This window comes from Lissotriton vulgaris, unplaced genomic scaffold (genome assembly GCF_964263255.1).
Source record: "Lissotriton vulgaris unplaced genomic scaffold, aLisVul1.2 SCAFFOLD_325, whole genome shotgun sequence".
Taxonomy (NCBI): Eukaryota; Metazoa; Chordata; class Amphibia; order Caudata; family Salamandridae; genus Lissotriton; species Lissotriton vulgaris.
In genome coordinates this window covers 1472918-1490164 of record NW_028243553.1, presented here as the reverse complement: position 1 = coordinate 1490164, position 17247 = coordinate 1472918, and the positions used below count along the sequence as shown (strand labels likewise).

At 52.1% G+C, this 17247-nt stretch overlaps 1 protein-coding gene across 1 annotated transcript in view; it reads right to left on the bottom strand.

Annotated features, from left to right (window-relative positions):
- The window catches only part of LOC147668304 (talin-2-like), a 1432932-nt gene that overhangs the window by 34332 nt on the left and 1381353 nt on the right, over nt 1-17247 (bottom strand). The window contains exon 59 of the mRNA XM_086948621.1: nt 15887-16012. Within this exon, the coding sequence (XP_086804747.1) occupies nt 15887-16012 (126 nt within the window). The remainder of the gene's footprint in view (nt 1-15886; nt 16013-17247) is intronic.

Sequence of the window (17247 nt, the reverse complement as noted above, 5' to 3'; positions counted from 1 at the left end):
CTGTTTCAGGAGTGTTAGATGTTCCGTGGACATGGGACGCTGTTTGGGCGGTATGTTGGGAGGAGTTGCAGTAAGTCCCAGGCAATAACCATACTGGATAATTTGTCTTACCCACTTGTCTGTAGTGATGGAATTCCAGACAGGTAGGAAATGTGAGAGTCTCCCTCCGACCTGAGTGGAATGGTCTGGAGGTAGTGGAGGAAAGTCACTGTTTGTTAGTGGGGGAGGTGCGAGTATTGTTACCTCAGCCTCTCCCTTTGTTGTTATTTCCCCTGTACCCACCTCTGAAATATCCCTTGTTGGGGGATTTTTGTGTGGGACTTTTGTAGGAGGTGGAAGCAGTATCTGTACTGATGTTTTTGGATACACCCCTATAAAAGGAGCGACGAAAGGAGCCTTGTGTAGATGGAGACTGTAATGCTCCCATAGATTTTGCAGTCTCAGTGTCTTTTTTCATTTTCTCTAATGCTGTGTCTACAGCTGGGCGAAAAAAGTTGTTCCTGATTGAACGGCTGATTGAGGACAGTAATGTGCACTTCTTGTTTGAACCAGAAATGCACAACCATGCATGCCTTCGCAATAACACACTAGTGTTGATTGATCTAGATGCAGTGTCTGCTGCATCGAGGGCACCTTTAATGGATGCATTTGTTATTAATTTGCCCTCCTGAATCAAATCATTGGCTATGGCCTTGTACTGGTCAGGCAAATGCTGCATTAGGCCCTCAAGCTCATCGCAGTGAGCCCCATCGTATATGGCAAGTAATGCTTTTGCATTAGCTATCCTCCAGTGATTAGCTGCTTGGGAGGCAACTCGTTTGCCTTCAGCTTCTAGCAATGTTTACTCTTTGTCTGGAGGTGAGACATCCCCGGAGGTCTATGAGCTGGCCCACTTCCTAGCATTGGTCACTACCAGGGAATCTAAGGGGAGTTGACCTTTAATGTAGGTCGGATCATTAGGGGACGGTTTATATTTTTTTATCAATCCAAGAATTGAGAATCCTGGTTCTGACAGGGTCTTTTAAGATGTCTGGAGTTTATGATACCTTTTAGCATGGGTATTGTTTGTACTGTCCTCTGTGACGTGCAAAAGTGTCTACAAGGAAGTCTACCTCTGTGGTGTCTGAATGCATTTGCACGCCATGATATTGGGCAGCCCTATCAATGAGCAGACTAAAGCCAATGTTGTCATCTAAGGGAGATGGCTTGGTTGGGTATGCTTCTGGATCAGGAAGGTCTGGAGGATCTGCAGGATCATTGTAATTTGACCATGTGTCGTGTGTTATAATAGTGTCATCATCAGGGTCAATATGTCCACCCTCATCCCCTAGGTCATCATCATAATCCTATGGTGGTGGTGGTGAGTGTGGAGAGAGTCTAGGAGAGTGCATGGGAAACTTTTCAGGAGATAAAGGTTTAGTAGAAAGAACAGGAGAAGAGGGTTGTAAGGGTGAAGTTGCAAAGTCTCTTTTCTTCACAGGCACCTCAGGAGAGTGTGAGGTGTCGAATTTCCTCTTGTTTGTGGGGAGATTGACAATTGACGTGGAGTCGGTAATCTTTTTCGGATTCGAAAGTTTTCGGGATTTGATCGAATCAGAGGCCTTGTAGCCTTTCGGTGCCAAAGAACTCGATGCGTGGGTCTTTTTTGGGGTAACGGGAGTAGGATGTATTCCTGGTTTCGATACCGACTGTGCTTTTTGGGCATCAATATGCTATGTGGCTTGCTCGGTCCCGAGCCGCCGGAAGGCTTTTCCTTCGTCTTCAGAGTCGGGCTTCTGAAGGGTTCTTTCGGTCTCGACTAAGGCCTTCAGGTGAAGTTTTGACCAGAGCCTTCTTTTTTTTGGGTGGGGTATGGTCAGGGGCAGTTGTACTCACTCTTTGACCTGGAGTGATGTGGTTATCGGAATCGTCGTCATTACGGATACGATTTCGAGCTCCTCAGAATCTTCTGCGACGTCGGGCCTTCATCGAAGATATCTTCTGGCACCGTTGCAGATCCTTGCGCATGACTTATCGGTGAGCCCGGCGACCGCGGATAGTCTTCTTGGATCGAAAAGAGGTGGAGGCCCGGCAATCTGGCAATTTTCTTCGTTTTCTGGCGAGAGACAAAGGTTGCAGACCTTGTAATGGCCGCTGTGTGGAAATGTAGCTCCACACTGGGGGCATTTTTTAAATGGAGTCCCTTCCATAAGCCGTAGGTCCAAATGGCGTCGATAGGCACAACGGCCCGCATCGACGACCGGAACCGTAGATTCTAGAGTTAGCGTTTAGAAGCATACGAACAAAATAATACCATTGATTTGTGATGTTTTGCGTGTCGAAATGTTTGGAAAGACGGTACCGAACCGGAGCGCCAAGGTTACATCCGAATCTGATGGCGGAAAAAAACAATCTAAGGATGAAGTCGATGCCCATACGCACTTATCTCGTGAGTACAAAGACTTCTTCCAAGAGAACAACAAACTTCAATCATCCGAGCCCAACACCAGATGGCGATCTATGCAAAAGTATGAATTCTGCAGCTCATATGCCTCAAACCAATTTTTTCTCACTCTTCTGTCCGAATTCCATATTTCTACTGAGAGGGTGGATTCTAAAATGTGAGATTGGAAGCAGCATATGCCAGCACGGATTCTGCCTCAATGGACCAGTAGCACAGGAGCTAGTGACTTACAAAAATATCCAAGAGCCTCCTTTATAGACTGCTATGCTGCTTTAAAAACTGCCAAAAGAGTATTATATCTCTGGAAAATGATGAAGCTACCTTTTTTTAGCTCCCACATCGCCTACAAACAGTTGGTCGTCCACCTGCAACTCTTGTGCAGTCAAGGGTGAACGACAATGCTTGTTTCGGTTCGAGACGGTGGAGTCGCACTTCCTCTTTAGAGGGATGTGGAGGAGCATAAAAGGCGGGCAGGCTAACAAATTGTCCCAGATGCAATGTAGTCACCGCCTTAGGTAGGAAAGAGGCCCAGGTGCAAAGCACCACCTTGTCCGGGAATACCATAAGTTATGGAGGCTTTGATGATAAAGCCTGCAGGTCACTCACCGTCCGGGCAGATGTAATTGCCTCTAGAAAGATGTTTTAGGGTAAGCAGCCGGAGGGGACAATTGTGTAGTGTCTCAAAGGGAGCACACAAGGATAGTGAGAACCAGATTCAGATCTCACTGAGGCATGATGAAGGGCGAAGGATATGTACACGCCGTTTCTGAAAACTATGTACAATAGGGAACTTTAAAAAAGATGGTTGGTCAGGCAGCCGCAGGAAAGCGAACAGAGCAAAGAGATAACCCTTGAGAGTGCCCAGGGCAATGCTCTGCTGGGCAAGGGTAAGGGTAAGGATGAAGAGAAGAATATCAGAAAGAAAGGCAGAAAGAGTCAATATACTTATCTGTGCAATACTTTGCACATTTTTGCCAACGGCAGGCATATACCGTTTGGGTGGAGAGTCGCCTGGCCGCAAGGATAACTTTACAGACTTCGGAAGGAAGGTCAAAAGGTATCAACTGTAACCGCTCAATCTCCATGCAAGGAGGCGGAGAGTTGACAGGATTGGGTGGAGGACTCTTCCCTGCTGTTGCGCCTTAACATCCTCTAGAAGGGGAAGCCTGAGCAGAGGATCGATGCTTATTTGAAGAAGCTCTGATATTAAACCCTCCGTGCCCAATTCAGAGACACAAGGATGACTTGGGCCTGGTAGTTCTTCTCATCTTCTTGAGAACTCTGGGCAAGAGCAGTGTGGGCAGAAAAGCCTATGGGGGCCTGAGCACCACTCACAACAAAAAGTGTCTCAGAGCAATAGTTGCCTTGGAAACTCCAATGCGCAATACTGCTGACATTGTGCATCGTTTTTGGAGGCGAACAGAACCGACCAAGGCTCTACCCACTGCTGAAAGAGTCCTTGTGCCACTGAAAGGAGACACCACGTGTGATCCCCTAAACGTCAATAGCTGAATTTGTCCACCCTGGAGTTCAGAAAACATGCCACGTATTGAACCAGCAGGGTTATGCCATGCTTTCAGCCATGTACAGAGGTGCAGGGCCTCTTGACAGCAAGTCCACGACCTATCCCGCCCTGCTAGTTGCAGTACCACATGGTGGTAGTGTTGTCCATGATCACTTGCACTAACTTCCCCTTGATAGAGGAAAGAAATGCTTTCATTGCTAGTCAGATCGCCCGGAGCTCCAACACAATGATGTGGAGTTTGGATTTCGCCTGAGACCAGAGTCCTCTGATGTCCACCTTTCCCAGATGGCCACCCCATTCCAGGAGTAACACATTTATCACTACCGTCGGGTCTGGTTGGGGCAGGGAGAGGAGTCTGCCTTTGACCCAATCACATTTTGTAAGCCACCACTGCAGGTATTTTGCAGTTCCTTTCAAGATCTGGAGCATGTAGAAGAGATTGCCCTGATGCTGGGCCCACTGGAACTTTAGGTCCCACTGCAGAGCCCGCATATGCCAACTGACATGATTTACCAACAGGATGCAGGAAGTCATGAGGCCCAGCAGCCTCAGAGTCATTTTGACAGAAATCCAGGATAGAGGCTGAAACCTCCGTGTCATAACCTGAATATCTTGCACTCGCTGCTTGGGAGGATAAGCCAGAAACTGCACTGTATCCAGTACAGGCAGGATGGGGATGTGAAAATACACATCCTGCTGGTCCAACACTACCAGCCAGTCTCCTTATTCTAGGGCAGACAAGACCTGAGCCAAAGTGAGCATCTTGAATTTCTCTTTTTTTGAGGAAGAGATTGACAGTTCGGAGGTCTAGAATAAGTCAAAGACCCTTGTTCTTTTTGGGTAGCAGAAAGTAGTGGGAATAACAACCAATGCCTACTTCTGATATCGAACCCTTTCTATAGCCCCCTTGGCCAGGAGAGCTGTTACTTCCTCTCGGAACAAGATCAGATGATCCTCCGTCAGCCATTCTTGGAATGGCGGCAAAAGGTAGGAGGATTGGAAAAGAAGAGAGTAACCCCTCCAAATGATCTGCAAGACCCATTTGTCTGATATTATGGACTGCCATAGAGGAGATGATATTGGATTCTCTTTCCAACTGGGCAACCATGGCCTTGCAGAACCAAACTAGGAGGACTCAGAGGTTGCAGCTGCTGGATGACTTCTGGCTACCATTCCCACGGGGTCAGAATGCACCATGTCCACGCACAACTTGGAAAGCCTGCACAGGATGGTGGACAGGATATGGATGACGGAGTGACACATTTAGATACCTCCGAGAAGCACAAGTTACTACTTGTGTAACGATATATCTGTAAGAGACATTAGTTAGTGATAGATTCCTTACCTTAGAATATCCCCAGGCGTCAGACTGGATCCGGAAAGTTTTGCGTAGCAGTACCCTAGCGCGTCGGTAGGCGTCGTCTGCGGCTCCGCGTCCGTCGTAGGCGTCGTGGGCGCCGTGATGACGTCGTCGGAGTACTTAGATGCCGCCCCGCGTGCTGATGTCAGTTCTTAGCCACAGCTTTTCCGCGCCAGAAGCGCAGAGCCATGACAAAAACCGACACCTGTGCCAAGAAACTAGGGACCTGAAAGGGGATGACCTTAACCCTAGATATCGGTTCGCAGAACGGGGAGGATGGGTGGGTCGGTAAGGAATCTATCACTAATGTCTCTTACAGATATATCGTTACACAAGTAGTAACTTGTGCATCTGAAAGAGACATGTTAGTGATAGATTCCTTACCTTAGAATAGATACCCCAGCAATACCATCCCCGTGGTGGTGGGTCTGCGAACCAATATTTACACCAGAAAGTCCTGGAGAACGGAGCGGCCAAAGTAGCCGTCTCTCCGGACTTGACTATCCAGGCAGTAGTGCCTAGCAAACGTGTGCAACGAGGCCCACGTAGCTGCCTGGCAAATGTCCTGCAAGGGCACACCTCGGCCCAAGGCAGTTGTAGTGGCCGTGCCTCGAGTGGAATGAGCCCGCAGCCCAACAGGTGGTTCCTTCTTAGCCAAGGAGTAACACGCCTGAATGCACATGATAATCCATCGAGAGATGGTCCTCTTGTGCACCGCTTTCCCTTTCTTAGCGCCCGCGTACCCAACAAAGAGTTGATCATCCACCCGGAACTGGCGTGTGCGATCCAGATAGAATGAGAGCGCACGTTTTGGGTCCAGACGGTGGAGCCTCTCCTCCTCTCTCGAGGGGTGCGGAGGCGGAAAGAAGGTGGGCAATGTGATGGACTGCCCAATGTGGAAGGCCGTGACCACCTTTGGCAAGAAGGAGGGCCTAGTCCTCAAAACAACCTTGTCCGGATGGACTGAAAGGAAAGGAGGCTTACAAGAGAGGGCCTGGAGCTCACTCACTCTCCTGGCAGAGGTGATGGCTACCAGGAAGGCAGTCTTCAAAAAAAGAAGACGAAGTGGACAGTTATGAAGTGGCTCAAAGGGAGCGCACATCAGAAATGTTAGAACCAGGTTCAAGTCCCACTGAGGCATCACGAAAGGAACAGGAGGAAAGGTATGAGTGATGCCTTTCAGAAATCTGTTTACTATAGGGGACTTGAACAAAGAAGGTTGGTCAGGCAGCCTCAGAAAGGCTGAAAGAGCCGAAAGATAGCCCTTGATAGTGCCCAGAGCAGAGCCCTGCTGGGCAAGAGCAAGAAGGAAGAGAAGAACCTCAGAGAGAGGGGCATTGAGGGGATCCACAGCCTTTGCTGTGCACCATGCCACAAATCTGTTCCACCTGCAGGCGTATACCGTTTTCGTGGAGGGACGCCTGGCTGCCAGAATGATGTTGCAAACTTCAGGAGGCAAGTCGAATGGCCTCAACTGTCGCCGCTCAATCTCCAAGCATGGAGGTGGAGACTGGACAGGTTCGGGTGGAAGACCGTCCCCTGCTGCTGCGACAGAAGGTCCTCCTGAAGAGGCAGACGAATCGGGGGATCGACTGACATGCTGAGTAGCTCGGGATACCAGTACCTTCGAGCCCAGTCCGGAGCCACAAGGATGACTTGTGCCCGGTCGTGCTTGATCTTCTTCAGCACTCTGGGCAGAAGAGGTATAGGCGGAAAGGCGTACAACAGACCGCAGCTCCACTCGCGACGAAAAGCGTAGCCGAGCGAGTGTCGCCTTGGAAATTTCAACGCGCAGAACTGATGACATTGCGCGTTCTCTTCGGTGGCGAATAGATCTAACCAAGGCTCTCCCCATCGCAGAAAGAGGCCTTGCGCCACGTCCGAGTTCAGACGCCATTCGTGATCCATCGAGCACCGACGGCTGAGTTCGTCCGCCCTGGCGTTCAGGGAACCTGCCAGGTGTTGAACCACCAGAGTCACGCCCTGATGTTCCAGCCATTGCCAGAGACGCAGAGCCTCCTGGCAAAGGGTCCACGACCCCACTCCGCCTTGTGTGTTGCAGTACCACATGGCGGTGGTGTTGTCGGTGAACACCTGCACTGCACTCCCTCGGACAGACGGGAGGAATGCTTTCAGTGCCAGACGAATCGCCCGCAGCTCCAACAGGTTGATATGGAGCCGGGACTCCGCCGGAGACCAGAGTCCTCTGATCTCCGCCTCTCCCAAGTGGCCTCCCCAGCCCTGGAGGGACGCGTCCGTCACAACAACGTGCTCCGGTTGGGGAAGGGAGAGGGATCTGCCGTTGACCCAATCGCGGTCCGTGAGCCACCACTGCAGCTGTCTCGCAGTGCCCTCCGAGATCAGGACATGGTCGGACAGGTTGCCCCGGTGCTGGGCCCACTGAAACTTCAGGTCCCACTGCAGAGCCCGCATCCGCCACCGTGCGTGATGCACCAGAAGGATGCAGGAGGCCATCAGCCCCAGAAGCCGCAGCGTCAACCTGACCGAAACCCGGGATAACGGCCGAAAGACCGGAATCAGAGCCTGTATATCCCGGACCCGCTGTTCGGGCGGGTAAACCCGAAACTGCGCCGAGTCGAGAACTGCTCCGATGAAAAGGAGCTTCTGAGAGGGGCACAGGTGTGACTTCGGCACATTGATGGAAAATCCCAGCTGGTGCAGGAGATCCGCCGTAGTCTGGAGGTGGCTGACGACTGCCTGGGGCGAGCCCGCCTTCAACAACCAGTCGTCTAGGTAGGGGAAGACTGAGACCCCCAACCTGCGCAGATGAGCTGCGACCACCGCCATCACTTTCGTGAACACCCGTGGGGCGCTGGTAAGGCCGAAGGGGAGCACGGTAAACTGAAAGTGCTCGAGGCCTACCGTGAACCGCAGGTAACGCCGGTGGGCCGGCAGGACGGGGATGTGGAAATATGCGTCCTGCAAGTCCAACGCTACCATCCAGTCTCTTGGGTCTAGGGCAGCCAAGACCTGAGCCAGTGTCAGCATTTTGAACTTCTCCTTCCGGAGGAAGCCGTTGACGTTCCTCAGATCCAAGATAGGGCGTAGGCCCCCTTTGCCCTTCTTGGGTACCAGGAAGTAGTGGGAGTAGCAACCACGTCCTACTTCTGGCCCAGGAACGCGCTCGATGGCCCCCTTGGCCAAGAGGGCCGAAACCTCCTCCTGCAGGAGCCGCAAGTGATCCCCCGATACGCGGTGGTGTTGCGGTGGCATGGCTTGAGGGGTCGTCTCGAAGGGGAGGGAGTAGCCCCTTCGGACGAGCTGCAGCACCCACCTGTCCGAAGTGACCGTGCGCCAGTGAGAGTGGTGATGGCGAACCCTGCCTCCCACTGGCGTCACATGGGCCGAAAAGCACGGACTAGGAGGGTTTAGAGGCGGATGCTGCGGGGGCAGGTGTGGACTGGCTCCGCTTGTTTCCCCGACCGCCTCCACGGCGGTTTCTACGGCCGCCGCCGCGCTGGACGACAGTTTGCGGCGAGTTGCTGGCGGCACGTGTGGGGACGCCCCTTCCTTGGCCACGAAAGGAGCGAAAGGCACCCACTTGCTGGCGCGGGGCCGAGAGGCCCAAGGACTTGGCCGTAACCCTGGAGTCCTTAAAGCGCTCAAGCGCATGGTCTGCCTTGTCGCCAAAGAGGCGACGGCCATCGAACGGCATGTCCATGAGTGTATTCTGGACGTCTGCCGAGAAGTTGGCGGATCTCAGCCTGGCGTGGCGTCGTATCGCCACCGTCGTAGCCATTGCTCTGCCCAGCGAGTCAGTAGTATCCAGTCCGCACCTGATATTATATCTCGCTGCGTCCCGGCCCTCCAGTAGGGCTTGGCCGAGTTTGGCCCGTACCTCCAACGGACACTCTGGCAGCACTTACACCCACTCTCTGTGGGAAACGGTGGCGGAACGGCCCAAGAGGCATGCGGTGTTGCAAGACCGCAGTCCCAAACTAAGGGACGAGAACACCTTTTTGCCATAGGCCTCGTACCTCTTGGATTCCCGATCGGGGGGAGCCGTCGGGAAGGCCGTCTGGGAGCTAGAGGCCTGGATAACCAGACTCTCGGGGGTGGGGTGGGTGGACAGGAAACATGGGTCGCCCGGGGCCGGGCGGTGGCGTCTGGCCACGCTCCTATCTACAGGCGAACCTGTAGCGGGCCTGGACCAAGTGCCCAAAAGAACGTCCGTCAAGGTCTCATTAAACGGCAGCAGAGGCTCCATGGAGCATGACTGCGGCTTAAGGACCTCAGTGAGGAGGTTAGTCCTCACGGCCGCGACGGGGAGCTCAAGGCCCAAGGCCTTAGCAGCCCTCATCAGCACCACACTATATGCAGCGCCCTCCTCCAAAGCCACGGTAGGAGGAGAGACGAATCCAGTGTCTGGAGAGGTGTCCAGGCCACTGGCCTCCCCAAGGTCTCCTGTCCAGTCCATGTTCGACTGACAATCCCTTGTCAGAGGGTCCTCAGACCCCTCCCAATCCTCCTCGTCCCCCATCTCCTGAGATTCAGGGTCATAAGTGAATGGGGTGGGTTCATAGAATTGAAATTCTCCGAACGGCGTCGAGAGCGGCGCCGACAGGCGTCGACCCGACGTCGGAACCCAGTAAGAGGAGGCACCGGGGACGGCGCCGCCCGAGGACGGCGCCGGAGGGGACACCATACGGACCGACCCCGGGGGGGGTCGTAAGGTCCACCGGGGAGGGTCCATCGCCCGACGAGGGCCCAGCGGAGTCCTGCGGCGCCGGGCCCGAAGGCACCGACGACGCCGGGGCCGCTGTACCCTGCGGCGCCGAGCCCGAGGGCAGCGGCGGTGTCGGGATCGTGGAGCCTTGCGGCGCCGGGCCCGAAGGCGCCGGCGGTGTCGAGGCCGAAGCACCCGACGGTGTCGGGGTCGTAGCCCCCGACCCACTAGGGCCCCCAGACGGGTTCACTGGGCCCGAAGGCGCAGCGGAACCCGTCGGAGGAGAAAGGGACCTCATGGCCATGAGGAAGCGCTCGATCTCCTCCGGCGTCGCGTTCAGCCCAGGGACCGGGGGGTATGGGGCCGAACGCGGCGCCCGCGACTCACGAGGAGCCGCGTGGGCGGTGTCACCCGAACCCCCGGCCGCATCGCGCGAGCGTCGGGGGGAGTCAGAAGAGCGATGACGTCTCTTCGACTTCTTATGCTTCTTACCTGACGACTTGGACCCGGAGGAGTGGCTCCGACTCCCGGAGCTGTGACGGCTCCGTCCCCGCGACCTGTCCCTCGACCTCCCGTGGGACCGGGACCTCACACGGCGCGGGGCCGACTGGCGGATCTCGAGTCGCCTACGGGACCGCTCCCGCCTGGCATTCCTCGAGAGGGCCCGACAGTCGGGGCAGGCCTCGTCGTCATGGTCGACGCCCAAACACATTAGGCACAAGCGGTGGGGATCCGTGACCGACATGGTACGGTCGCACTCGTCGCAATGCTTGAAGCCGGGCATCCCTAACGGCACCGTCGGAGTCGTAAGACTTCGAGATGGATCCAAAAAAGATCACAAAAGTTTAGTCGAAAAGTGACTAGGGAACTGCTCTTTCCAGATCTGCGCTGGCTGGCGCGGAAAATAGAAGAACTGACGTCAGCACGCGGGGGCCGCGTCTAAGTACTCCGACGACGTCATCACGGCGCCCACGACGCCTACGACGGACGTGAAGCCGCAGACGATGCCTACCGACGCGCTAGGGTACTGCTACGCAAAACTTTCCGGATCCAGTCTGATGCCTGGGGATATTCTAAGGTAAGGAATCTATCACTAACGTGTCTCTTTCAGATTCAGTTCCACGTTTATTATATTGTGATTACATGTACTTATATATAATTCTGTTTCTTTAGTGTGGCAAAGCATTTGTTTGTTGGCATAGTGTCCATGTTCTTTCAAATCCATCGCAGTGTATTGAACACTGTACTGTATAGCAAGCAACTGGTGTTTAGGCTCATAAGACCCCCTTAAGAGTGTATTATTACCCTTAGGCCTACAGTCCACGGTAATAGCCAGCAACATATTGTAGGAGAGTAGGGTCTGCAATCCTATGATCACCCCGATTTTTTGCTTTTGTTTCACTGGTTTACGACTTTCTCTGGCTGTGGGCCTGCCAATCAGACCCACAGCCTGGCTGTTCTCTTTCTAAATTACGATATGTACCCTAGGTGCATTTACCAATTGGTACTGGGCCACCTTATCAGACCCCGTAACGCAGGGCATAGGTGTACCCAGGGCCGCCAGGGGCTGCAGCATGTATTATGCCACCCCTGGCTGGCCTCCTAAATTTGACACAACTGGCTGCATGACAGCTGGGGCAAAGTCATGTAATCACCCTTTGCTTTAGGTATAGTAGCTCTATATCTAACCATACAATGGACACCCGAGTTCCTATCAGTCACTCCTATGGCAGGCCTTAACAATCCTGAAGGCAGAGTGCGTGGGCTCGTGTGAACTAGGCTCTGGCCCGAGCCGAGCCCGGTTGCAGCTTCCGGGATCAAGACCCAATGGCTGTTCCATGATAACGCGTACCACATCGGTAACTTCGGTGTCGCGTTATCAAGGCATGTCGAGTAAGGTGTCATACGCATCGGGATGCTGCCCCCTCACCAATTCTGGCGACGAGGTTAGCATTCCGCCCTTCTAGAGGGACACGACATGTACGTAACTGTGAACCCCGGTTACAGTTAACTAAAGCCTCAGCTCCACAAAATGGATGCTGCCACCACAGACACGAGTCTGACCTCCTGCTGCTGGGAGTCCTTCCAGCGAGGAGAGCTTGGACAAAGGGTTTCCTGTCGAGGGCGGTGTTCGCACCGTCCCAGACAGGGTTTGTGTATTCTGGGTAGGTAGGGCTTTTGCGAGAAGGTGACTGCGGAGTGGCACCCCGGTGCTCACTACGCATCTGCCGGTTAGAACCAGTTCCAGGGGCACCAGCCCTGGCCTGGGGAAAGTCCGGCAGGGGAGAGGGGTGTAACTACCCCCCTTCCTGGTCCCACCCTTAGGGCAGGACCTAGTCATGTACCCACCCCTTTCTTTAGAATAAAGGCCGGAGCGGGGACCCTTCCAAATTAGATCATCTTTGAATCAAGAACTACTTTCTACGAAAGGACATTCAAGACTCTTCTCAAGATTTCTCCCTTGTGACTAAGGAGTAGTCACCCTGCATCAGCGGGCACCACCTAAGAACTCTGCGGTTTGCTGTAAGTCCTTCCTCAAGGAATCCGACGGCCCAGCTCGACGAGAACCGGCTTCCCTGGCACCTCTGACCTCTACCCACGTCATCAGCTCAGCTGTGATCTGTGGGTGCGACGAGACCTCGAGGGACCGGCCATCATCAGAACCTGCACGCTCTTAACCAGCACGACCATCTAAGCAATTCTCTGGTGAGTGCTCTGGGGTCCGAGAAGCCCCGACCCTGAGCCGCTCCAGCACCGAAGTGCAGCCTCCCAGACTCTCCACGATCTGCGTGGGGCCCTTCTGCTCGCTGCTCAGCACGTTGTCTGGTCACTAGCCGCTGGCTTGTGCCCTTCCTTGACGACGACCGACAAACAACTCTGCTGGTCTGGTTGCTCCAGATCGGCCCTTGCTCCCTTTTCCGAGAGGAGCACCCTGGACCCTCCTGGTCCATTCAAGACGCCATCTTAGGCCTACCACGTGGCCCTGAGATCTGCCAAGGCTTGTTGCCCCAATCCTGGGCCCAGCGACGCCGACAGCATCATCCTTCGTGGGACAGCTCGCACCTCCATCCTGGTCGCCGACAACGCCTCCTGGTCCGTGAGACTGCAGAGCCTAGCGTCGCCCACTCACCTGGTCGAGGTGACGGCCAACCGGTGCCCTCCTGGTACCCTCTGACTACTGGCTAGTAGTACGAACTTGGTCCCCTCTGCTTTCAGGTGTCAACGATCTCTGATCCAGGCTTGGATCTCTACGAACTATTCATCACTGGTCGCCGGCCAGCAACTCCTTTTCTTCCGGCTCCTGGCTCGTCAGCGAAGACCCCCGATGCCTGTAAGACTTGTGCAGCCGCAGCCCTCGTGGCTAAGTAACTTCGGCATTTCGGTGCCTGCATAGCCTCCTTACTCTAGGGTCCTGAGTCCCTCGCTTCCGACTTGCCTTATCGGGTCCGCCCGAGACCACTAAACTTTCCGTGTCCTCGGACACTTGTTTTAATTGTGCACTTGAAGTATTTTCCTAAGAGATTTGGTTTGTGCTTAGTACCCTGTCCTCATAAAGAGTACAGGGCTGTTGTGAATCTTAATAAATATCCTGTTTATTTTCATAACACTTGTGTGGTGTCCTTTCACTTGGTGTTCAAGGGGTACATGTGTGGTAAACAGCTGGCTTAACACGCCCTCTCGAGTCTTTAGCCTTAGACTGCTCGTATCCACGCTACTAGGATAGCTGGTCTATAGGTTGACTTACAACCAAACACCATAAGGGTCGTTGGAACGATACATAGCGGTCGCTAGAATAGCGAACGCTGCATATCGGGCCAACTTCTCACACATATTAATTTATTGTTGTTAAATGTCTAAGAATGTCACATGATACTTTGCCACCTCTTTAAATATTTTGTATAAATAATAAAAGGAGATACATTTCTACTTCTGACTCGTGCATTAAGTTGTTCTCTCATCATGTTTCTAGTTAGGTCTGATTGTATTAGTATCTGACCAATTTGTTGCCTAGCCAATTTGTATTGTCAATTGACATGGTGGCAAATCCCTTCTTTAGCCACGAAAGGAAGACTACGGGTGAGGTGTCACTGAGAGGCCCAAGGTTTTGGTAATAGCCCGCAAATGCTTGAAGCACTCTAGTGCCAAGCATACCTTCTCTCCGAAGAGACGTGTCACACCGAAGGACAAGTCCATGCTGTTGGCCTGGACAGCCCCCGAAAAGCCATGTGTTCTCAGCTAAGCGTGGCACCGTAAGGCCACCGTTGACAAAACAGATCTGCCAAGTGAGTCAGTCGTATCTAGATCACACCTAATGGTGAACTTTACTGCATCTCTCCATCTTTCACTGCTTGCGAGAGGATGGCCCGGGCCTCCTCTGGGACCTGAGGCAGCACTTGCACAACCATTTCCGATAGGGTACAGGAGCAACGGCTCAAAAGGCATATGGGGTTCACTGACCGCAATGCCAGGCCAGCGGAAGAAAACATCCTCTTCCGAAGAGCAGCCAGTCTCTTGGATTCCCTGTCCGGGGGAGCGGCAGGTAACGTGCCATGGGAAATCGAGGCTTGGACTACCAAGTTCTTAGGGGTGGGGCTCTGGCTGACGAAACTTGTTTATTGAGGCTGTGTCGAGTCAGGCCTGGCAACGGCTCCACAGAAACATGTCTGGAACATTTATGTTCTTCACTCATCTCACCAGCTTTCGATGGACGAGGAGTAGTTGAAGTACGTCTAGACTTCTTCTTTTGTGCCTCTTTGATGAGTGTCCCGAGCACCTCGAGTGCAATAAAAAGGACTTGGGGCTCCTTGAGTGGTCCCGCAACCTTCTTTTCGATCAGGACTGAGACCTCCTGGGAGTCGCACTAGATGGCATTAACTGCCGGGTGACGAGCAGCTTCATGAACTGCTCCCTCAATACCTTCGACGTCATGGCCTGGGAATCTAAACACTAATTCGAGTTGTGGTCATGCTCGAGACACTATAAACACATAAGGTGTGGGTCAGTAACTGACATGGTGCTGTGACAGGCCCCAAACGCCTTAAACGCTACCATCCTAGATGACATTCTCGACACACAAGAAAAAATATTTGATAAAATGCCCAAATAATTCTGTTAAAAACAGACACGGGGGTAGCTCTTCTCCGGATCAGAACTAACTGCATGGAAAGAAAAGAACTGGTGTCCTCACATCTGGGTCGCACCTATATTGGTTAACGTGACGTCACTTCCAGCGTTAACGACGCCAAGGGGAACCAAACAAAGCCATCCAACAGAGCTCAGGGGTACTACTCGCGCAAAGGTTTCCAGATCCAGTTTGACATCTGGGAAATCCAAAGGTAGGGAATCTGCAGCTATAAGTCTCTAGCAAATGTATATTTTACAATTTTTCCAAAAAGACTTTGTAAACACTTGGAGTGAGGTGGAAGATTATCACGTTGTCCACATACAATAAAATTCAGAGAGTACAAGACCCTAGCTTGGGCGGAAAACCTGGAGTGAGGTTGACTGAACTTGTGGAGGGGGGTTATATTAAGTGAAGTCCCTTAACAAATAAACTTCAGATAATACTCCATAGCACAGTGTCCAAAGAAATGTTGCTGAAGAATGGCAAAGTAACATAACATAACAAAGTAGACTAAACAACTGCTCTAGTATTGCACATAGGGAATGTTTGGCACTGCCTTAAACAGTTACATTTATCCATAGTATCATATTTTGTACTGTCCTGGGATATACAATAGTTGGATGACATTATCTGAGCAAAGTGTAGACTTTTTTCAAGCTGATAAGTAAGGATAAACTGGAAGCAATGTGGACACCAGATAGATCAGGATCATATGCACAAGGCTAAAAATGCAATGAGTGTCTTACCTTCCCCTGTGCGACGAGTTCCCTTTGAGCTGCAGAGGCGGACTTCACTAGGGCACTGGTAGCGGCGGCAATGGCTTTCGCTGCCTCCAAGATCTGCTCTTCAAAGTCGAGAGACTCATCAGCTTGCTGCAACCAAGAGAGAACATAATCACGTGGAGTACATCAGACCCAACGATTGCTGGGTGAAGGGGTAAATATACTGCTAAAAGGATCTCCCTACAACACTGTCGGGACTAGAGCTCACCAAGCTCATCCATGGGCAACCGGTGATATCAACACAACACTTGGACAGAAAAGCATGAAACACGCTTCACTGTTACAGGAGAAAAGGAGGTTAATTGACATTTGCAATATTTTTTCGGATAAGCACAGAATGGTAACAACAAATAAAGACACTTAAAGAACTGCTCCTTTAATAGAATACCATGATCTCAACAGGGAAACGGGATATACAGAATGGGTTCAAGACCCTGTTAGCTTTCCAGTTTATAAATGATAAAAACATTAACTGGCTTATTGCCTGGAAAAATATTTCAATAAAAACAAACTTTTCCTAAATCGAAAGCAAAAACCTGAGTCTTGTGAGACAGGACGTTAGCATAAGTTTATAGCCCTACCTTACATGCACTGTGGAGTTTATAAAGTGCCAGCAGTAAGCAGAAGAACACTTCCTCTGGACCTTTCAGCAATCATGACATATTGGTTGGCATGCTTTACTAGCACTAAGGAGATACAGGGGTAAAATCTGCATAACTATGTACTGGGCTCAGCATTATCAAATATCCAATAACTGCAAGATCATCCCAAACAAACATATAGTGTAACAAAAACAGAATGCAAGTTACAAAGGTCCACTTATAATAGCATATTATTCTGTCCACCATGTATAGGGAATGATAAAAACCTAATTGATGCATAAAGAAACATGGTGAGAATGTTTTGCTTCACTTGGGCACAGCAGGTTCTTAGCTTGGACTGCTCTTAACAGATTCTCTTTCAACTGACCCAGGTCTCATCAGCTTCTGAGCTCACAAGAGAAGGATGCAGCACACAAGTTTACCCGGGGGCATCCTGCTTCTGGACTGCACACAGCAGCTGAGATCTGGCACCCAGCAGTGATGCTCTACCGAGCGTGCTTCATCCCTCAAAAAGAGCTACTGTTAGGGTGACCAGGCATCCCGGATTTGCCCGGACAGTCCTGGGTTTTCACCAGCTGTCCAGGCAGATTTTGGCAAGTTTGGCTCATGTCCTCGTTTTCAGTGGGGGGTCGAATGAAACCAGTGAGAGGCACTTATTAGGTGTTCTAAAGTTGTGCTAGTTAGCAGCTGTTATCAGTAAGAAATTGAATTTATAGGTAAGAA